Below are 23462 nucleotides of genomic sequence, written 5' to 3'. Positions count from 1 at the left end.
ATCTACGTACAAGTCATTAAATGTTTTAATCTCAGACATTTTTCAAACATTAAATACTATTATGATATTGGCGCATTGTTGGCGCCGACCCGACACAGACTCACACTGAGGCACGTGTAAAACACAAAGTACTTTTATTTTTCTTCAGCTGGAGGGCACATCTTCCCCGTGAACCCCCCAGTCACAACACAGTCCAAGTAAGCACAAATCCAAAACTACAAACACACTCCCGTTTGGCACCACCACTCCTCCTTGGCAACCTCGTCCTCTTCCTCCCGATTCTGTCTCCTGAGTGGTGGTTGCTGGCCCTTTTTATAGCCCACCCGGAAGTGCTCCAGGTGCTTGATCACCTGTTTCTGATTGCACTTCCGGGCGGGGCTGTATAGTTGTCCCGGCCAGCTCAGGGACCCATGCAGCACACCCTTGGCGGCCACCCCAGATCCCAAGAGGGCTCCACAGGGGGAGGAACTGAGGAGCCCATGGTTGTTCCCCCGGAACATATGTAGAAGGGGTGTCCCAGCTGGGCATGGGCCCCAGCTGCCCACCACACTGTTTATGTTTGAGAGGGTGGAAAAGAGTGGTTGTCATATAGAGGTGCAACAGATAAGTGCTTCTCTGTCTTGAAGTGCTTCCATATTTTGAGTGAATGAAGGGCAATTGGATTATTAGTGTATTGACAATAGTTTGTATTTACTGGAGCATGGAGCAGGGAATATAAAGAAGTACTGCAAGATTTAAAATTTATTGTACACCAGGCTTGTGTATGTACATCAATTTGTGTCCAGATCTTTATGGCCTTTATATTTGCCACCCAGTAATAAATTGATAGGTAGTGCTATGCCTCCTTCTACTTTAGGTTGTTGTAGAGTCGCCCTTTGGATGTGTGGATGTTCCGAATTCCAAATAAATTAAGCTATGATTGAATCTAATTTCTTCAAAAAAGAGTTGTTAATGTATATAGGAATAGTTTGAAATAGAAAAAGAAGGTTGGGAAGTATGTTCAATTTAACAGTGTTGATTCTCCCTGCTAAGGTGAGATGGATGGTGGACCATCTATTCACATCTTGTTTAATTTTCCCCATGCAGAGAGCAAACGTTTGTTGAAAAAGAGCTTTATATTTACTTGTGATATCCACCCCTAGATATTTAAACTGATCTGCTAAGGTAAATGGGAAGGTGTCCAGGTTGTGTGCTAGAGAGTTCACTGGGAAAAGCATAATTTTATTGAAATTAATTTTGATTCCAGATATCTTTTGAAAATCTGCTAGTGCTTTCAGGACTGCTGGCACATAATTTTGTTGGTCAGATATACAGTATACAGTACCATATTATTAGCATATAGTGATATTTTCTGTTCAAGTCCTTCTCTGAAAATCTGCTTTATCTCTGATACATTTCAAAAGTAAACAGCCCGTGGCTCAATGGCAATTGCAAAGAGCAATGGTGATAGGGGATATCCTTATCGAATACCACATTCTAGTTTGAAGTAGTCTGAAATAATGTTAATACGAATTTAAGCTTCTGGACTAGTACAGAGTAGTTTAATCCATGCACATATGTTTTGTGAATGGGTAGTCTCATTCAGCCTTATCAAATGTTTTTTTCTGCATCCAAAGATACTAAAATCTCTGGGGTGTTAGATTTAATGGGTGAATATATTATATTAAACAAATGTTGAATATTAGAAGCTAAGTGCCTTTAATAAATCTTGTTTGGACTTGTGATATTACAGAATTAAGTACTTTCTGAATCCTTCTGGCTAGAACTTTGGAGAGTATCTTAATGTCATTCTTCAGGAATGGGATTGGTCTGTATGATGCTCATTATAATATGTCCTTATTTTTCTTAGGAAAGTCATAAATGAATGCCTGGCAAAAAGTTTGAGGTGGAATTTTGTTGTCTTTATCTTCTATAAACGTTGCTAATAATAGTGAAACAAACTTATTTGGAAATGTTTTATAAAATTCCATTGGATAGTTTATTGAGTCTTGTAATTTTGATAGTGTCAGAGGTTTATCCAGTTCAACAGCACTAAAAGTATTTAGCTGTGGTATTTGTAATGAGTCAAACAACTCATTATATTGTGTCTTTTCTTCTTTAGAATGAGTTGACTATAAGGACTTATAGTACTCTCTAAATATGTGAGTTATATTTTTTTGGTCTATGATTTTACCTCCGTCTGTGTTGGTAATTCATGTAATTGCATTGCTTGACTTCCTGCTTGTGGATTTGTAGGTCTAAAATCTTATTGGCCTTCTCACTGTGTTCATAATAATGATGTTGCAATTTAAAGATGAGCTAATCTGTTTCTTTAGTAGGCAAGAGGTTAAATTCTGATTGCAATACCTGTCTTTTCCTATGAAGTACCTCATTTGGAGATCTGGCTTATACTAGATCTATTCTGGTAACTTTACTGATTAACTCGGACGCCTTCTTGGTTTCCAATTTATTTTTGTGAGAAAGATGTAAAATAATCTGGCCTCTTAAAAATGCCTTCAGAGTTCCCCACAGTATTCCTGCAGAGACCTCTGGGGATGCATTTGTCTCCTGAAAATAATCAATTTGCTTGGATATGAATTCTGTACAGTTCTCATTGGCTAATGGAAGGGGATTAAGACACCATGAGCAGTCTGAGGTGCAACCTGGCAGCATCAGATGAACAGTAGTTATATGCATGCAGTTTCTGTCAAAAATGATCTATGACCTGTCAAAAATGATTGATGGCCTTAAGCCCCGCCCCTTCGTACAGTTAACGGAAGTCCCGCCCCCTTTCCTCTGATTGGTGGATTTGAAGGATGCACCCGCCCCCATCCACCTGTTTACCCCCCGCACCAACCATCTGTTTACCCCCCAGCCCCCCAACCACCTGTTTACCCCCTTCCTTGATCCCAACCTCAACCACCTGTTTGCCCCCTCCTTGAACCCAACCCCAACCCCCTCTCCCAAAGACAAGTCCAGTCCTGTTACAGACCCTACCGTCCACACCTGTTGGAGGCCCACTTCTCTCGAAGACACACACACACTCTATCTATCTATCTATCTCTCTATCTCTCTATCTATCTATCTATCTATCTATCTATCTATCTATCTATCTATCTATCTATCTATCTATCTATCTATCTATCTATCTATCTATCTATCTATCTATCTAAGCCTTGTAAAAAATCACACAGACGTATGCAACCATTCCCTTTTAAATTGCGTATAAAAAAAGCTATCCTCGGGTGTATAATTTATATAAAAAGTATTTCCCACACATATATCAATGGGCCCTAAGGAAGCATATTGTGGAAGCAAGCGTTTAAATGTCTAAAAGTTAGAACGCCTTCAACATGCAGTCATTCTGGGAAAAGAGAAAGGCGCTTTAAAACACTCTTTGGCAAGCCACTCTTTCCAAAGCACAGCGCCGACAGCCTGTAGCCAAGGGAGGTGGGGGGAGCGATTTACAGCTCAGAGACAACAGGTGTGACCAGGCTCAGGCCGGATCTTGACCTTTAACATCATGTCGGAGCGTCCGGTGGGCCGTGTGAAAACGGTTTCACCTTGCGGATTGCAGCTGCTAAAAGAAATCCACGCATAACAAAGGCTCCTTTTTTTGAAAATACCGGACTATTCGGTGTCCGGCCAAAGGTTTAGATGTAATTATTGTTCATACAGAGCACCGACAGTCAATATAACGGTAAGACCTGTTCATGATTATTATAAGCGTTAAACGAGCATGTTTTAAAATGGAGGGGCTGAATCCTTATATTTTATCCTTAATATTAATATTTCCAAGTTGATTCTCCGGTAATTCCCTTTTAAAAATGATATTTGTGTACAACGTGTTCAAGTACTTGTGTAGGAGCGTGAGCTCGCTCGTGTGTGTGTATAAATTGTAGCATTTTATATTTCTATCTATCTACGTGTACGACGATTAATGTACAATGTTCATAGGACTGAAGCAAACAATATTAGTTTTTTTCTCTTACCGAAACGGGCTTTACAATCAATTAAGTTTTGTCTCGGCATCTGAAAATTCAAACAGGTTCTCTCCTCTGAGAATATTCAGGCTTGGTTTAAATGCGCAGGCCGGGTGTGTAAAAGCTCGGACACCCTGAACAGGGACCCAGGAATTTATATCGTGGCGAATGCTTAATAGACATAATGCAGTTGTGTTTCCATTCATTTCGATAAATGAAATATAATACAGACTAGTAGACCCAAAGTTCGGGTGGTTTTTAGACGTATCAAGTGTATTGTTGAATAATGGGGTAAATGAATAGGATAAGATGTACCGGTATGTATGAGATTATATCTTAGTACACAGGGAACCTGAGACTCGGCTATCTGTTTTTATTTACGTCTTTAAAAAGTTTGTATGTATACATTTTTCTGTGGTACCTGTTTCTTTTTCACAAAGGTCATGTATCTTTGTAAGACGGTCGTATAAAGTTTAACTTTTGCCTCGGCGCTCAAGTCACGACGTTCGAGTATGAATTTCATTTGTTTATTCAGTTCCATTTCCGTAGCATTTCGATGCATCGTAGCCTTTTGTTTTTGACGGACTAGGCACATCTTGCGTGTGTATTCATATTTATCCTCTCGAACCTATTAAACTAGTAATGCTTATGATGATTTTTAATTTTTTGTTTAGCTCATTTCTATAACATAGGAGCCTTTTGACAAAGGAAAACTTTGTAAATACACTTGTGCATTTAAACAGAGTTTTATAAGAAAGCAGGTTTCTACCTAATCCCAGTTTTGTACATGCATTTAAAAGCACCCACTGTTACACTAGCACAAAATGTTGATATTTTCTGTCTACTCAAAAACTAAAAAGTTAAAAACAGAAAATCCCGATTCTGATTTTTTGTTTTGTCATGGGAGGATGTTAGGGTGACACTTTATACTCTTTCTTACGTAGACTTTGTAGAAGAAGAATGTTCTCCTCAGCACCATGTATTTTGTGTGTTTAGTAAATTAGAATTTTTATAATAACTATTTTTCTAACTTGCCAGTGAGAGACGCTTTGGCTTATGAACTAACAAAAATATGTTATTCCAGGGTTCAGGAGCAATAGTGTCCACATGAATAAAATCTAAGCTGTTTCTTGTTTTCCCTTTCTCAGAGTGAATGTTTCAGGGACAAGGTCACAAGGCTGCAGAAAGTACATGTAGTTTATGCAAAGGCGTCTCTCCTGTGCTTAGCTTTGAGAACACAGATAATGCTTAGCTCAACAGACATATTGTTTAACTTTACTGTTTTGATAAGGATGTTCTTTCTGTCTTATTAATCATGAGATGCTGAAGTATAAAAAAAACCCTCCTGGCTTTTGATCAGGGTTCAATTGAGCTTTGCGGCAATAAGTTATACTCTTTTGAATCTCTACTTACTGTGACTCCGAATGAACAAAAAAGAGAATTGAGAAATATTATCTGCCTGCTTTTCAGTGTGCCTTTTTCGTCCACAACTTTAACACATAGTCTTACCAAAATAGTTCAGCACTTCCCAATTCCTGTAACTTTAGGTAATTAGACAGAGCTCCATTAGAGGCAGGAGAAAAAGAAAAGTTTTATAGGTCAAATACACAGTGCCATAAAACAAAAGAAAAATAAAGTGTGAACACCACACACAACCTGGTATTGCTAGATGTTTCGTTTTTTTCCAGGTGACCCATTTGACCTTGCTTGCGCCACCACCATCTACTCAAAGCACCATGATGTTCCAACAATGATGGATGGATTAAAAGCCAGAAGTCTGTATAACCATCAGCATCAAGTGACTCCGGGAGAATCCTAACTACAAAGAGGACTATTTCATTTATGTTAGGTAGAATGCTCGGAGGGGAGTGGAACCCCTACAGATTTTATTTTTTTCTCCAGCTTTCTGGGGTTTTTGTTTTTTCTGTCCCCCCTGGCCATCGGACCTTACTCCTTTTCTATGTTAACTAATGTTGTCTTATTTTAATTTTTTATTTTTCTTTTCTTCATTATGTCTATCTATCTATCTATCTATCTATCTATCTATCTATCTATCTATCTATCTATCTATCTATCTATCTATCTATCTATCTATCTATCTATCTATCTATCTATCTATCTATCTATCGCACTTTGAGCTACTTTTTGCTATATAAATGTTGTTGTTTGTGAAAAAACCTTGAAAACTGCTTTTCCCCTCTGTTTGTGAAAAAGCACCCTTTGTTTTAGTAGCATTCAGGGTGAAGGGGATGTACGTTTGAAATGGGATTCCAAGAGTCAACAAGTGTCTGCAATCTTCATGAATACGAGTCAAAAGACCAGGGTTTGTGCGGTGATCAAGGTCAAGGGCAGAGTTAAGCTAGACATTATTATTATTCCAAAATGAAACATTGACTCGGCCATATCACAAATATAAGACAGTAAAATAAAGTAAATTTACAAATACTAAGTCGCAGAGGAGATTAAAAAAACATATTAAGACCGGATCAACAAGGGTTCACCCCAAGCTCACAGCACACTACAACTGAACCTACGTGTTTTGCAGTATATTCTCGGTTAAACGGTCATCTGTTTAGGCAGTTCCACGGGGGTTGCAAAGAGTTGGGGAAAACATTATTTAACATCTGCTAGTATGATGCTAATTAACATTAGCCTGCTATTGTTAGGACCTTATCCAGCACTAAAAGTTGGGCTTGTGTTCCTCCAGATTCAGGAAGAACATGAAAAAGTGGAGTTATAAAGGAGTTATTACAATTTGAAAAACTGCCGTGATGTATAAAAAACATTGATAGATGACAAAACCAGCATGAAAAGAAACCTTTTGGACGTGTGCAGTCTGGAATAGTCTGAACATGTCTTAAAGAGTTAATTTTTAAATAAAACATAATAAAAATACTAAATATTAAAACTGAATAAAGCACAGAAGTAGCCTTTAATGATATCCATTAGTGTTAAGTATTATCAAGCACTGGGTTCTGTTTATTATAAGATTTATTTATTTTAGTTATAAGCAAAATGATTGGCTGCATTTTGCTTTGAAATTAACTATAGTTTGATACAGCTTTAAGAATTAGAATGCAAGACAAACCTATACACTTAATAACAAATTTTGGATCTCTGTTTTATTTTAACCTTTTGACCAGAAACCCCTGGACAGGGACATATACCACATATATTGAAAATGAACAGTGCCGACATGCTAACTAAATAGATATAATCTAAGATATTTTAGAATATGGACCTGTGCGCTAACCCCATGATTCTGACAAACTAAAGGGTCTCCACTTAATTGTCAAACTTTCAGCAGGAGCTGTGGATCTTGTAATGGAGAGTGTAAAAGATTCTACAATCTTTACTCTGTAAAGATCAATATGATGGAGATGTAGTGCCTGGGTCCACAGTGTTAACCAATCATAGGACATGATGTTCAAAATTCACCTAGGGTTTTTCCGAAGAGATGGGACAAGTGCGGCGTGTGTTCTGTATTCTCTTTTCTGTATTAACTATTCACAATGACCATACTCCCGAGAATTTAGGCCGTTTTTTATGTAAAAGTACATTTCACAGACCTGAATAAGAGACATCCCTCAAAATGCTCTTGACACAAAGGAGGACCAATCTAATTCTTAAAGCTGTATCAAACTATAGTTAATTTCAAAGCAAAATGCAGCCAATCATTTTGCTTATAACTAAAATAAATAAATCTTATAAACAGAACCCAGTGCTTGATAATACTTAACACTAATGGATATCATTAAAGGCTACTTCTGTGCTTTATTCAGTTTTAATATTTAGTATTTTTATTATGTTTTATTTAAAAATTAACTCTTTAAGACATGTTCAGACTATTCCAGACTGCACACGTCCAAAAGGTTTCTTTTCATGCTGGTTTTGTCATCTATCAATGTTTTTCATACATCATGGCAGTTTTTCAAATTGTAATAACTCCTTTATAACTCCACTTTTTCATTTTCTTCCTGAATCTGGAGGAACACAAGCCCAACTTTTAGTGCTGGATAAGGTCCTAACAATAGCAGGCTAATGTTAATTAGCATCATACTAGCAGATGTTAAATAATGTTTTCCCCAACTCTTTGCAACCCCCGTGGAACTGCCTAAACAGATGACCGTTTAACCGAGAATATACTGCAAAACACGTAGGTTCAGTTGTAGTGTGCTGTGAGCTTGGGGTGAACCCTTGTTGATCCGGTCTTAATATGTTTTTTTAATCTCCTCTGCGACTTTGTAAATTTAGTTTTTTTTACTGTCTTATATTTGTGATATGGCCGAGTCAATGTTTCATTTTGGAATAATAATAATGTCTAGCTTAACTCTGCCCTTGACCTTGATCACCGCACAAACCCTGGTCTTTTGACTCGTATTCATGAAGATTGCAGACACTTGTTGACTCTTGGAATCCCATTTCAAACGTACATCCCCTTCACCCTGAATGCTACTAAAACAAAGGGTGCTTTTTCACAAACAGAGGGGAAAAGCAGTTTTCAAAGTTTTTTCACAAACAACAACATTTATATAGCACATTTTCATACAAAAAGTAGCTCAAAGTGCTTTACATAATGAAGAAAATAAAAATAAAAAATTAAAATAAGACAACATTAGTTAACATAGAAAAGGAGTAAGGTCCGATGGCCAGGGGGGACAGAAAAAACAAAAAAAAACTCCAGAAAGCTGGAGAAAAAAATAAAATCTGTAGGGGTTCCACTCCCCTCCGAGCATTCTACCTAACATAAATGAAATAGTCCTCTTTGTAGTTAGGATTCTCCCGGAGTCACTTGATGCTGATGGTTATACAGACTTCTGGCTTTTAATCCATCCATCATTGTTGGAACATCATGGTGCTTTGAGTAGATGGTGGTGGCGCAAGCAAGGTCAAATGGGTCACCTGGAAAAAAACGAAACATCTAGCAATACCAGGTTGTGTGTGGTGTTCACACTTTATTTTTCTTTTGTTTTATGGCACTGTGTATTTGACCTATAAAACTTTTCTTTTTCTCCTGCCTCTGATGGAGCTCTGTCTAATTACCTAAAGTTACAGGAATTGGGAAGTGCTGAACTATTTTGGTAAGAATATGTGTTAACGTTGTGGACGAAAAAGGCACACTGAAAAGCAGGCAGATAATATTTCTCAATTCTCTTTTTTATTCATTCGGAGTCACAGTAAGTAGAGATTCAAAAGAGTATAACTTATTGCCGCAAAGCTCAATTGAACCCTGATCAAAAGCCAGGAGGGTTTTTTTATACTTCAGCATCTCATGATTAATAAGACAGAAAGAACATCCTTATCAAAACAGTAAAGTTAAACAATATGTCTGTTGAGCTAAGCATTATCTGTGTTCTCAAAGCTAAGACGCCTTTGCATAAACTACATGTACTTTCTGCAGCCTTGTGACCTTGTCCCTGAAACATTCACTCTGAGAAAGGGAAAACAAGAAACAGCTTAGATTTTATTCATGTGGACACTATTTCTCCTGAACCCTGGAATAACATATTTTTGTTAGTTCATAAGCCAAAGCGTCTCTCACTGGCAAGTTAGAAAAATAGTTATTATTAAAATTCTAATTTACTAAACACACAAAATACATGGTGCTGAGGAGAATATTCTTCTTCTACAAAGTCTACGTAAGAAAGAGTATAAAGTGTCACCCTAACATCCTCCCATGACAAAACAAAAAAATCAGAATCGGGATTTTCTGTTTTTAACTTTTTAGTTTTTGAGTAGACAGAAAATATCAACATTTTGTGCTAGTGTAACAGTGGGTGCTTTTAAATGCATGTACAAAACTGGGATTAGGTAGAAACCTGCTTTCTAATAAAACTCTGTTTAAATGCACAAGTGTATTTACAAAGTTTTCCTTTGTCAAAAGGCTCCTATGTTATAGAAATGAGCTAAACAAAAAATTAAAAATCATCATAAGCATTACTAGTTTAATAGGTTCAAGAGGATAAATATGAATACACACGCAAGATGTGCCTAGTCCGTCAAAAACAAAAGGCTACGATGCATCGAAATGCTACGGAAATGGAACTGAATAAACAAATGAAATTCATACTCGAACGTCGTGACTTGAGCGCCGAGGCAAAAGTTAAACTTTATACGACCGTCTTACAAAGATACATGACCTTTGTGAAAAAGAAACAGGTACCACAGAAAAATGTATACATACAAACTTTTTAAAGACGTAAATAAAAACAGATAGCCGAGTCTCAGGTTCCCTGTGTACTAAGATATAATCTCATACATACCGGTACATCTTATCCTATTCATTTACCCCATTATTCAACAATACACTTGATACGTCTAAAAACCACCCGAACTTTGGGTCTACTAGTCTGTATTATATTTCATTTATCGAAATGAATGGAAACACAACTGCATTTTGTCTATTAAGCATTCGCCGCGATATAAATTCCTGGGTCCCTGTTCAGGGTGTCCGAGCTTTTACACACCCGGCCTGCGCATTTAAACCAGGCCTGAAAATTCTCAGAGGAGAGAACCTGTTTGAATTTTCAGATGCCGAGACAAAACTTAATTGATTGTAAAGCCCGTTTCAGTAAGAGAAAAAAACTAATATTGTTTGCTTCAGTCCTATGAACATTGTACATTAATCGTCGTACACGTAGATAGATAGAAATATAAAATGCTACAATTTATACACACACACGAGCGAGCTCACGCTCCTACACAAGTACTCGAACACATTGTACACAGATATCATTTTTAAAAGGGAATTACCGGAGAATCAACTTGGAAATATTAATATTAAGGATAAAATATAAGGATTCAGCCCCTCCATTTTAAAACATGCTCGTTTAACGCTTATAATAATCATGAACAGGTCTTACCGTTATATTGACTGTCGGTGCTCTGTATGAACAATAATTACATCTAAACCTTTGGCCGGACACCGAAAAGTCCGGTATTTTCAAAAAAAGGAGCCTTTGTTATGCGTGGATTTCTTTTAGCAGCTGCAATCCGCAAGGTGAAACCGTTTTCACACGGCCCACCGGACGCTCCGACATGATGTTAAAGGTCAAGATCCGGCCTGAGCCTGGTCACACCTGTTGTCTCTGAGCTGTAAATCGCTCCCCCCACCTCCCTTGGCTACAGGCTGTCGGCGCTGTGCTTTGGAAAGAGTGGCTTGCCAAAGAGTGTTTTAAAGCGCCTTTCTCTTTTCCCAGAATGACTGCATGTTGAAGGCGTTCTAACTTTTAGACATTTAAACGCTTGCTTCCACAATATGCTTCCTTAGGGCCCATTGATATATGTGTGGGAAATACTTTTTATATAAATTATACACCCGAGGATAGCTTTTTTTATACGCAATTTAAAAGGGAATGGTTGCATACGTCTGTGTGATTTTTTACAAGGCTTAGATAGATAGATAGATAGATAGATAGATAGATAGATAGATAGATAGATAGATAGATAGATAGATAGATAGATAGATAGATAGATAGATAGATAGATAGATAGATAGATAGATAGATAGATAGATAGATAGATACTAACCCTCACCTATTCTGTTTCTCTTCTTGGTACCCAAATGTGGCACTTGGTGCCACGGCCCACCTGCCAAGTTGTTTTGCCTGCCTAAGGTAAAGTCATCCCTGATAGAGGATCGCAGGAATCGTGAGAAAGAGGGGTCCTTTCATTGGACTGACTAGCCCAGCACTGTTTCAGCTGTGAAATGGCCAAATGGGGGAGGCAGCTTGATGGATGAGGCCTCCAGGAGTCTAAAATTATCTAAATCTTATTATGTGATATCATCTACTGTTAGATTCTGCTCCGTACTTCTAAAAAATTTTTTAATTTTTTATTGAGGATTTGTTCTGTTCTGTGTATTGTATTGTATTGTATTGACCCCCTTCTTTTGACACCCACTGCACGCCCAACCTACCTGGAAAGGGGTCTCTCTTTGAACTGCCTTTCCCAAGGTTTCTTCCATTTTTTTCCCTACTAGGTTTTTTTGGGAGTTTTTCCTTGTCTTCTTAGAGAGTCAAGGCTGGGGGGCTGTCAAAAGGCAGGGCCTGTTAAAGCCCATTGCGGCACTTCCTGTGTGATTTTGGGCTATACAAAAATAAGCTGTATTGTATTGTATTGTATTGTATTGTACAATCAGGTCCCATGCCCAGCCAGGATGCCCCTTCTACTTATGTTCCAGGGAAGCAGCCATTGGCTCCTCAGTACCTCCCCCGGGATGCTTGGTGGCATCCTTCCTGACTGTCGATGATGCCTCAGTTCCCCTCAGGGTTCCATGGGAGATGGAGTTCTCCACAACCCTGTGGGGATCTGGGGTGGCCGCCAGGGGGTACTTCATGGATCCCGGAGCCAGCCTGGACAACTCTACAGCCCCACCAGGAAGTGCAATCTGGAAAAGGTGATCCAGCACCTGGAGTACTTCCGGGTGGGCTATAAAAAGGACTGGCAACCACCACTCATGGCCAGAATCGGGAGGAAGAGGATGAGGTTGTCAGGGAGGAGTGGTGATGCCAGAAGAAGGGTTGTGATTTGTGTTGTGCTTAGTACTTGGGACTGTGTTGTGGCTGGGGTTTCACGAGAAAGACGTGCCCTCCACCTGAAGAAAGAAATGAAGTCTTTGTGTTTTTACACGTGCCTCTGTGTAAGTCTGTGCTGGGTCGGGTGCTATACGGTGTCCTTTTTACAATATATATATATATATATATATATATATATATATATATATATATATATATATATATATATATATATATATATATATATATACTGTATATATATTGTAAGAAAGGCTCTTTATTGTGCCTGACCTGACACAGATTGACACGGAGGCACGGGTAAAATGAAATAAACTGTTTATTATTCTTCAGCTGGAGGGCACGTCATCCCCGTAATCCCTCCAGCCACAACACAGCCCCAAAACACAGTACAGTCACCAAGCACCTTCTTTCCTCACCACCACTTCTTCTCAGCAAGCTTTGTCCTCCACCTCCTGACTCTGGCCACTGAGTGGAGGTCACTGGATCCCTTTTATTGGGTACCTGGAAGTGCTCCAGGTGGTTGATTGCACTTCCAGGTAAGGCGAAACCAGTGCCCAAAAGGGGCCAGCAGCTCCTGTTGCAGCACCCCCTGGCGACACCTGTGGAACCCCACACAGCTGCACAGAACTCCAACCCCCATGAAGCCCTGGGAGAGTCCGAGGCACCGCTTCAACCCAGGGAGGCTGCCATCTAGCATCCAAGGGGAGATACTGGGCTTCCCGCCCTTGTCCTTCTGGTAGATGTGGTGAAGGGGCATTCTGACCAGGCATGGGCCTCGGCCATCCGTCACAATATACATATTCTTCTGACATTCTTCAAGCCCCTGCTAGGCATGTCTATTCGCATATGTGTAATGGTGGTCCTCTTTTTCATATTCGTTTCATTTTCTTGTTTATTTTTATTTAATGTCATCACTTTACACATGTCATGATGCTTTTTCGATTCTGTGTTGCAAGTGTGTACATGCTCTCCTCTGGCATGTTTCACTTTTTTCCATCAATTCTGTTTATCCTCTCACATTTATGCATGTTCAGTTAGTAGGAGATTCTAAATAGATCTGGTACGAGCGGAGTGTGGTTCTGAACATGAGTGTACCCTGCCTTGACGAAGTTTCCTGTGACATAGTAATGCAAAAAGCACATCCAAAAGGCAAGCTGTAAATTCAATAAGGGTAATAAGTGCCTGAGCTATTCGAACACTAGCAACAGGAAATAAATATATTGCTTTTAAACAAAGTGACAATCAAATACCAGTTGTTACCTTCATATCACATGTCTTACAAAAATTCAAACCTTACAGCAACATATTTAAATGTACAATATGTTCACCAAACACTTTAAAATAGCTCAAGATTTCTTAGGGTCTTTGCATATTTTGGATATTCAAGTCACCCATATAAGGATTTGTTTGAAGATAAATGTGTAAAGAAAAATATGTGATATGCATATTTATTGTTAAGTATTCATTTGAAGAATGTTTAATTTCATAATCATGTAGAGTCTATGTATCCATTCATTTATCCATCCATTCATTCTCCCAACGTTTTACTTCACTTCTGGTTTGCAGTGACCACAGCCTAGCCTAGCAGCACTGAGTGTAAGACAGGAATCACCCTGTTCATGGCACAACACTCACATTCTGTATGTGAGACTGTTTTAGTGTTGCCAGTTAACTCTTCCAAATGAACTGAACGTCTCTGTGACTTTAGGCAGGAATCATTGCCATCAATTTCTTTATTAAATGATGCATGTATGCTTGCTCACGGTAGTCCTAAAATTATAATATTATTTATATAAGTAGTTTTCTTACCTTCGTTTAGTTGTCCAGTCATCCTTGTAAGTAATTTTAAACATTTTCTGGTAGTTGCCTGTACACAGTTCGCCTGTAGTCTTTTTGTTGCTGGCTAAGAATGACAGATATTGAGATCTGCCTTGCTTCTGGTATGATGGCCCCACCCACTCACCTGTTTGCTATTATAACTGAAATATGAAGTTGCCTTGTTTCTTTGGATAACCTGTCTAACAACAGAATAAGCCAAGACACTGAAGATAAATAAAGAAGCTAGTCCCTCCCTCAGATAGCTCAAAGCGAAAGAACACAGCTTGTCTGATACAATGAAACTTGTCTCACAATGATGCATCTTTTTCTTTATCTCCTGGAAATCAAAAAAAACCTGAGTGCATCCATCTCACAAGAAGATAGATTATTCATTAATTGAGCCTCAATTTCATGCATATGGAAAGAGTATTCAGTTCAGAAATAAAAAATATCACAGTGTTGTCAGTTCTTCAGATAACCTTCTTTGTTGGTTCAACTGAATTGATATCTTCATTTTAAAGCCATCAATAAACATGTATCTACATTGAACATAACCCCTGCATCTCATCCCTCTTAGCTGTGTTTAATCTCCTGCCTAAGAGTACTCTTTTTAACCTCATGATTATGACAGACATTGGAGAGCCACATCACATTGCTATCCTTGTGATGGCTTCACTGGGTATCACTAATGTGGTGTTTCCATTGCTTAGATGAACCTGTCTAGAAATTCATCTTACTCGGTGGTGTCTGTTTCCATATTAATACAAACTGATGTAGCAATATTGTAGTGGCAGCACTGCTCCAGACATTTTGAACTATTTGCTATTAACTGTATATGATTTTATTCCCCTAGAAAATTTCAGTATTTTTCCTGTGGTGAATGTGAATGAAGCTCAACAGCATTTGGCAGATTAGATAAAAACTTTGGAAAAAACTCACCTGAACAGCCCAATTAGATTAGATTAGTTATCTTTATTGCAACATTCACTGTGAAGTCATAGTGAAATTCTTGTGTCGCAGTTTGCTTGTAGGTAGGGAAGTATATTCAGGCAATAGGACAATAAGATGATGGTGTACAAGTAAATAAATGTAATCAGTAAGAGTAAACAAAGAATGGGCTAATCTGCATAGTGTATAGATATATTGTATTAAATTGAATTAAAAATGTAAATGGCAGTACACATGTAATATTTGGTGAGTTTCTAATAAACCAGCAAGTGGGTACAGTACAGGGCAGGTAAATTCAGGTTACTGAGTGGACAGTGATCTTATGTTCCTGAAGCCGGTGGAATACGTGGTGAGGCTCTGGTAGAGCTTTCCAGAAGGCAAAAATAAAGATGGGAATGAACTGGATGGCTGGCAAAAGAAACGATGGATTCAGCTGTTCTCCAGGATCTTATGAAGTAGACGGTGTGAATCTGTGGAAGGTTAGCCCCAGTGATTTTCTAAGGTGTATGGACACTCCTTTGAAGCATTTTTGCAAATCAGGTTACCAAACCATACCGTAATGGATCTGGGCAGGATATTTTCAATAATGCAGCACCAGAACTTAGATTAGATTAGATATAACTTTATTTGTCCCCATGGGGAAATTTGTTTCTTAAACACAAGCTCTTTTAATAAATAAATGCAAAAATAGATAGATAAATATATATTCACCCACACTATGGTCTGAACACACTCAAGAAAGACTAAAAAAGAAGAAAATCTAAAGGGAAAGAAAACTGTCTTGGCAGTCACAGTGAGGCATTATGAAGGTGTATTGCTGGGACCCCAGTAGCATTTCTTGACACACTTCTGCTGAATAATTTCTTAGCTTAACACTAGAATTACCAAAGCCTACGAGAAAACTCGTGAATCCGGCCCACCTTAAATCCCTTCAGACTTCTCCATCAGTGTCTTTTGTCTTGTAGATGTGCCGATCAAGACAAGCAGCAAGCAGCCTACTATTCCATCCCCCCACAAAGAACGCAGAACAAAGTTCTCCCTGTTCCAGCCTTCATTATCTGGGAGTGAAGTGCTGAAGTTTTAGAATGGAAATGAATAGATGGAAATAATAGATCGTTATTTGGAACAGATGCATTTCATTTGTGTTCCGTTTATACAATAATCTGTGTAAACACATCTTTACAACAGAAACGTTTTTCATATTTTAGTAATAAATGACAAAATGTAGACATAAACTATATAATGTGTAAAGCCTGAAGTGCAAAGATCAAATAAACACTTTCACAAAAGGTTCAAGAATACTGCAACAGCTTCTGTGGCACAGTGGCAAGAATTGCTGACTTGTAATCAAGAGTCCCCCGGCTCGATCCTGACTGCCTTGTATATTTACCGTTTTAAGTAGTGAGCTGCTCTTATTGTTAATATTATACAATAAACACATACATTTGATTTGTGTCTGTAACACCCACTGTAAATGTATAGTACTTGTAAAAGTTACCATTTTTTTTTTCACTTTTATTCTCTCAGTCATGATCATGCTACATACTACTCCCCCCCCCCCCCCGAACCCTTCCCCCAGGGATTTGACGCTGTTACTTTTTATCTGAAACTGGGAATAACTGTAGATGTGAGTGGTGTTTTGAGACAATAGAACTGGAAATTCTCTGATATGGATGGATAAAAGCTGACACACAAACGCTGGAGAATCTGCCTTCTTCCTATTTCATTGCCACTTGAATTTTTTTATTCAATTTTATTAAGTGTTCCTGCTTACGCTGAATTAGTATGTGCCTTTTTGTCCATGATGTCAAAGCCGCACTGACAAAAAACAGAGACATAGGTATATATGATATTTGGAATTATTCATTTTATGGCCTGTATAGTACATTTCGGAAAACACTGTGGCACGGATGCAACATTAGTCATATTATTCATATTCATTCACGTACCTTCTTACGCTTATAATCAGTGACCGCGTTTTTTTTCCCGATCTTGCCCAGTCTGCATAGGACTCCAAGACATACAGAAGAAAGAATATTCCTCTGCAAGGTGAGCCATGAACACTCTTCTTTTCTCAGTGGACCCCGTACATGCCTTGCACAGTACATGGGCGTTGATCACTGCCAGGCCAGGCTTGTTATAGCACAAGCAACCAGCCACCTGCGTGCTCCTGCATGCACTGAATAAGCTCACGCCTTCTGGTGCATGCTGTCAGCGCAGCACCGGGGAAAAAAAAGAAAGATAAATATATGTGACATTTTGAAGAAATCATAGTATGACCTGAATAGTACCAATCAGAAAACATCATCACACTAATGCAATATTATTTGAAAATGAATAGATTAGGTATAAATTTATGTTACTTATAAAAGTTAGCTTTTTTCACTTTTATTCTCTCAGTCACATTCACGCTCTCCCTCCCCTCCTGATCTGACCCTTACTAACAGCACCAACATAAACTTACACCCGCTTGATCTTTGCACTTCAAGCTTTACACATTATATAGTTTATGTCTACATTTTGTCATTTATTACTAAAATATGAAAAACGTTTCTGTTTTAACGATGTGTTTACACAGATTATTGTAGAAACGGAACACACATGAAATGCATGTGTTCAAAATAACAATCAATTATTTCCATTCTAAAATTCCAGCACTTCACTCCCAGATAATGAAGGCTGGAACAGGGAGAGCTTTGTGGCCATTTTGCGGCGGTGGGGGGATGGAATAGTAGGCTGCTTGCTGCTTTTCTTGGTATCCGTCAATAAGGGCGCGCACAAAAAGGCGACCTTCAAAAGGGCGACCTCAATTGGGCGCGGTGAATAAAAGTGCACATAAATAAAAGCGATCTTCAAAAGGGCGACCTCAATTGAGCGCCGAATAAAGGCGCGCGTAACTAAAGGCGAGCTTCAAAAGGGCGACCTCAATTGAGCGCCGAATAACTGCGCGCATAAATAAAGGAGTGCTTCAAAAGGGTGACGTCAATTGGGCGCAGCGAATAAAGGCAAACGCAACAAAATTATTACAGAAAATGTATTAGATAAAGGCAATGACTGAACGTATAAAAAGGTGAAAGCAAGAATATTAAAACATCCAATTAATTAATGCATGAACTTCTAACGAACTACTTCTAATGAACTATTTCTAAAGCTCTCTATATTTCGTTGTTTTCAAAATTACAGAAAATTAGATTAAGGCAATGACTGAATGTATAAAAAGGTGAAAGCAAGTTACACTTGAAGCTGTAGATTATGTGCAATGCCACGTAGATATTCGAGATGCGGTCTATTAGCAAAATTTTTTTTGAAGCGCTCCTTTATTTGCACGCGCATTTATTCGGCACTCAATTGAGGTCGCCCTTTTGAAGCTCGCCTATATTTACGGGCACCTTTATTCGGCACTCAATTGAGGTCGCCCTTTTGAAGGTCGCCTTTATTTACGTGCGCCTTTATTTGCCGCGCCCAATTGAGGTCACCCTTTTGAAGGTCGCCTTTTTGTGCGCGCCCTTATTGAATAGAACCGCTTTTCTTGATCGGCACATTTACAAGACAAAAGACGCTGACTGAGAAGTGCGAAGGGATTTAAGGTGGGCCGGATTTACGAGTTTTTTCGTAGGCTTTGGTAATTCTAGTGTTAAAGTACTCAGTGTTACTATATCAGAGAGAGGATGTACAGTACTTTTCATAATGGCACTTGGTTTTCTTTTAATTCTGTCTTTCATTATTACTTCTAGGTGGTTCAGAGTACGTCCTATAACTGTGGTTTCCCTTTTAATTAGCTTGTTAATTAGGTAGGCCTCTTTTAAACTGATGTTACTAACCTAGCACATCACAGCGTAGAAAATTACACTGGTCATCACAGAGCTGTAGAAGATGTGAAGGGTGTCATTTCCTACATTAAAAGAAAGCAGTCTACTAAGGAAGAAGAGCCTGCCCTGCCCTTTCTTATATGGTTTGTCTGTGTTACAAGACCAGTCCAACCTGTCATTGATGTGGACCCCCAAGTACTTGTAGGAGTGCACCACCCCCACATCCACTCCTTAAATAGTGACTGGATATAAAGGCTATTTGCTGTGGTGGAGGTCAATAACCAGTTCCTTAGTTTTGCTGATGCTAAGTTGGAGACAATCTTTTCTGCACCACCCGACTCCTATACTTTGTCTCCTCCCCTTATAAATACACCCCATAAATGCAGAATCAACTGGCAATTTCTGCAAGTGACATGATTAGCTGTAAACCACCTAATGTCACTGAGATTGTACAGTTGGTGAACCAGCTGAGGGTAGGGAAGGCTTCCGGGATCTGTTGTATCCAGGGTGAATGTCTCCAGGCTGGTGGTAAGGCTGTCCTTTTTGCATTGCAAGAAATCTTTGCTTCAATTTGGTAGACAAGTATTATCCCAACTGACTGGAAAACAGGATTTGCTGTCCCTATTTGGAAAGGGAAGGGTGAGATCCTGGATTACAGCAACTACAGGGGGCTAACACTGCTCTCTTTGCCAGGTAAAGTTCTTGCTAGGGTTATCCTCAATAGGATCCATGATCACTTGCTCACCTATCACTGACTGGAGCAGTCTGGTTTTACACCAGGATGTCTACCATCAACCGCATCCTGGCACTGAGGGTTCTCATGGAGAGCAAACATGAGTATTGACAGAGTTTCTTTGCAGCCTGGGTCGATTTTCAGAAAGCGTTCGACTCAGTTGATTGAGCTGCCCTGTGGGACATCCCGAGACTTTGCTGGATCCCCTCAAAAATGCTGGATATCATGGTTGGCCTGTACACTGCTACTGTGAATGCTAGGCAGAGTGGGAGTAGAACCTCTGCATGCTCCTACTCTGTTCAATGCTTGTATGGATTGTATGTTGGGCAAGGTCGTGGGGTTCAGTAGCTGTGGGACATCTGTTAGTGAAGAAAGATTCACTGATCTTGACTTTGCTGACGACGCTATGATCTTTGTGGAGTCAATGGACACTCTGATCGGGACTCTCTGTGAGTGTCCTTGATAAAAAACAAGATCCAGGCCTTTAACGACTTCTTGGGCACAGCCATCAGCAGTGTGTCTGTCTGCAGAGAGAGTGTCGAACTTGTCAAGAAGTTTACTTACCTCAGCTATGAAGTCAGTGTGACGATTCGTTGCATGCTCCCATCGTCTCCTCTACTGGTCACTCCAGCTCCTAAATCACTCAGCTGGAGCGACCGCTTCCTTCAGCCCCACTGAGTGTCGACCAAACACTCCCCTCGTGTGCTCACCTCCTAGCTGCCTGCTTTCTCTCATTCGAGCCTGCTCTTGCTCGCTCACTCGCTCTTCTTCTCCCTCACACCGGCTTTCTCTACCTGCTTCCTGCCTTCTCTTGCTACCTCCCATTCTCTTCTTTCTTTCCTTTTCTTTTTTCTCTGCCCCAACCGACTCGTGCTTCTATTTTATCAAGAGGGCATGGCAGCTGTAGCAAATTAGCAGCCCCGGGAACAATCACGGATGCAGACGATTTCTCACCTGTGCACTTAGGTGAGAAAAGCCCACACCACAAATCGCCCTGAAAACCGCTTCAGCCACACAACCACCAAGCCCCCTCGCTAAGCTGCAAGCGCTGTGATTATTTATTTTAAAAACTGGCCTTAGAACAGGAGCTGGGGACCCGCTATGCCACAGTCAGTCGATGGATTGGGAGAGCATGAGGGGTCATGAGGTCGCTATCCAGTGACCTGAGAAGAAGACTGGACTCCTTCAGTACTGTGTCTCTTCAGAGAATCCCTGGGTACTGCTGGTTTAACTTTGTGTCAAATGAGCGGTTGCTCACAGAGTCCCGAATGATGTACATTACTGGCATTGTGAAGGATCATCAGTTACGGCACTATGGCCATGTGGCGTGATTCCCCAAGGGTGATCTGGCTTGCAGGATACTCCTTGTTGAGGGCCCGAGCTTCTGGACCAGGCCAAGGGGTCGCCCATGTAACACATGGATGCGGCAGATAGATCGTCACTTCTGAAAGATGGGACTGGACCGCGTGTCTGCCTGGGTGGTTGCCAACCAGGATCCTGAGCTGTTTCGTCATGTGGTAGGTGCAGCAATGCACCATACCAATGCATGCTCCCTGACCTGACCTGATATGACCTAGTGTTACATTTATAGTCAGAGGTATACAGAGTGAAAATAAAAGGAGACAGAACTGTTCTTTGTGGTGCTCATTGCTCAAATTTGTATCAGTAACCAAGTATTTGAGTCTCACAAACTGTGGTCTTCCCAAGAGATAGTCCATTATCCAGGACACCATAGGTCACCCACCTGCATATTTCTGTGTACTGTAGGCAAACTGCAGTGAGTCCATGTGGACTACCTCAGGAAGCCCCATATAGTCCAGAACCAGTTTCTCAAAGGTCTTCATGCTGTAAGATATAAGTGCCACTGGTATATAGTATTTATCTAAAGAGTTGCGTGCCTTCTTTGGAACAGGAACAAATGTAGAATATTATCCACAGCAGCAGCACTTTCTGGGGCCTTAGAAACAGACTCAACGGGTGACAGAGGACACCACAAAGTTGGTCAGCACAGGACTTAAGGTTTTGAGGATTGACTCCATCTGGTCCCGCAGCTTTTCTTGTGTGTAGCTTCTTCAATTTTCTCATTACACCTTGTGTTTAGTTTTGGAGAGCCCATATTGATGGCCAGTGGTGGTTTCATCACTGGCTGTTCCATTAAAGTGGTAGGAGTTGTTGATGTAGTACAGATTTGTACACAAAGACTGGTCATTGGAAGAAGGTGGCAGTAATTATGCCCATTCCATTCAGTTAGTTTTTTTTTTTATTTCAGCTTTTTAAGCGTCTTTTCCTTCTCCTTTACTCAGTTGTTTTTCTAGCTCTTACTGTGCATCCTTCAGACCATCTATGTAGCTAGATTTTTTATTTTCAGGATATCTTTTACAGTGGTGTGAAAAACTATTTGCCCCCTTCCTGATTTCTTATTCTTTTGCATGTTTGTCACACAAAATGTTTCTGATCATCAAACACATTTAACCATTAGTCAAATATAACACAAGTAAACACAAAATGCAGTTTTTAAATGATGGTTTTTATTATTTAGGGAGAAAAAAAATCCAAACCTACATGGCCCTGTGTGAAAAAGTAATTGCCCCCTTGTTAAAAAATAACCTAACTGTGGTGTATCACACCTGAGTTCAATTTCCGTAGCCACCCCCAGGCCTGATTACTGCCACACCTGTTTCAATCAAGAAATCACTTAAACAGGAGCTGCCTGACACAGAGAAGTAGACCAAAAGCACCTCAAAAGCTAGACATCATGCCAAGATCCAAAGAAATTCAGGAACAAATGAGAACAGAAGTAATTGAGATCTATCAGTCTGGTAAAGGTTATAAAGCCATTTCTAAAGCTTTGGGACTCCAGCGAACCACAGTGAGAGCCATTATCCACAAATGGCAAAAACATGGAACAGTGGTGAACCTTCCCAGGAGTGGCCGGCCGACCAAAATTACCCCAAGAGCGCAGAGACGACTCATCCGAGAGGTCACAAAAGACCCCAGGACAACGTCTAAAGAACTGCAGGCCTCACTTGCCTCAATTAAGGTCAGTGTTCACGACTCCACCATAAGAAAGAGACTGGGCAAAAATGGCCTGCATGGCAGATTTCCAAGACGCAAACCACTGTTAAGCAAAAAGAACATTAGGGCTCGTCTCAATTTTGCTAAGAAACATCTCAATGATTGCCAAGACTTTTGGGAAAATACCTTGTGGACTGATGAGTCAAAAGTTGAACTTTTTGGAAGGCAAATGTCCCGTTACATCTGGCGTAAAAGGAACACAGCATTTCAGAAAAAGAACATCATACCAACAGTAAAATATGGTGGTGGTAGTGTGATGGTCTGGGGTTGTTTTGCTGCTTCAGGACCTGGAAGGCTTGCTGTGATAGATGGAACCATGAATTCTACTGTCTACCAAAAAATCCTGAAGGAGAATGTCCGGCCATCTGTTCGTCAACTAAAGCTGAAGCGATCTTGGGTGCTGCAACAGGACAATGACCCAAAACACACCAGCAAATCCACCTCTGAATGGCTGAAGAAAAACAAAATGAAGACTTTGGAGTGGCCTAGTCAAAGTCCTGACCTGAATCCAATTGAGATGCTATGGCATGACCTTAAAAAGGCGGTTCATGCTAGAAAACCCTCAAATAAAGCTGAATTA

The 23462-nt window shown here is 39.8% G+C and overlaps 1 protein-coding gene across 3 annotated transcripts in view; it reads right to left on the bottom strand.

Annotated features, from left to right (window-relative positions):
- Positions 1–14525, bottom strand: part of LOC114663628 (uncharacterized) — a 72422-nt gene extending 57897 nt beyond the window's left edge. The window contains exon 1 of one of the 3 annotated variants that reach the window (XM_051935841.1): positions 14309–14525. In XM_051935841.1, coding sequence (XP_051791801.1) covers positions 14309–14352 — 44 coding nt within the window. In that variant the 5' untranslated portion in view covers positions 14353–14525. The remainder of the gene's footprint in view (positions 1–14308) is intronic. The other 2 variants (XM_051935840.1, XM_028817498.2) reach the window with 2 other exon arrangements.
- Between the last annotated feature and the right edge of the window lie 8937 nt (positions 14526–23462).

This window comes from Erpetoichthys calabaricus, chromosome 13 (assembly GCF_900747795.2).
Source record: "Erpetoichthys calabaricus chromosome 13, fErpCal1.3, whole genome shotgun sequence".
In the NCBI taxonomy this organism is placed as follows: Eukaryota; Metazoa; Chordata; class Cladistia; order Polypteriformes; family Polypteridae; genus Erpetoichthys; species Erpetoichthys calabaricus.
The sequence above is the reverse complement of the archived record's forward strand: the minus strand, read 5'-3'. Positions and strand labels throughout refer to the sequence as shown.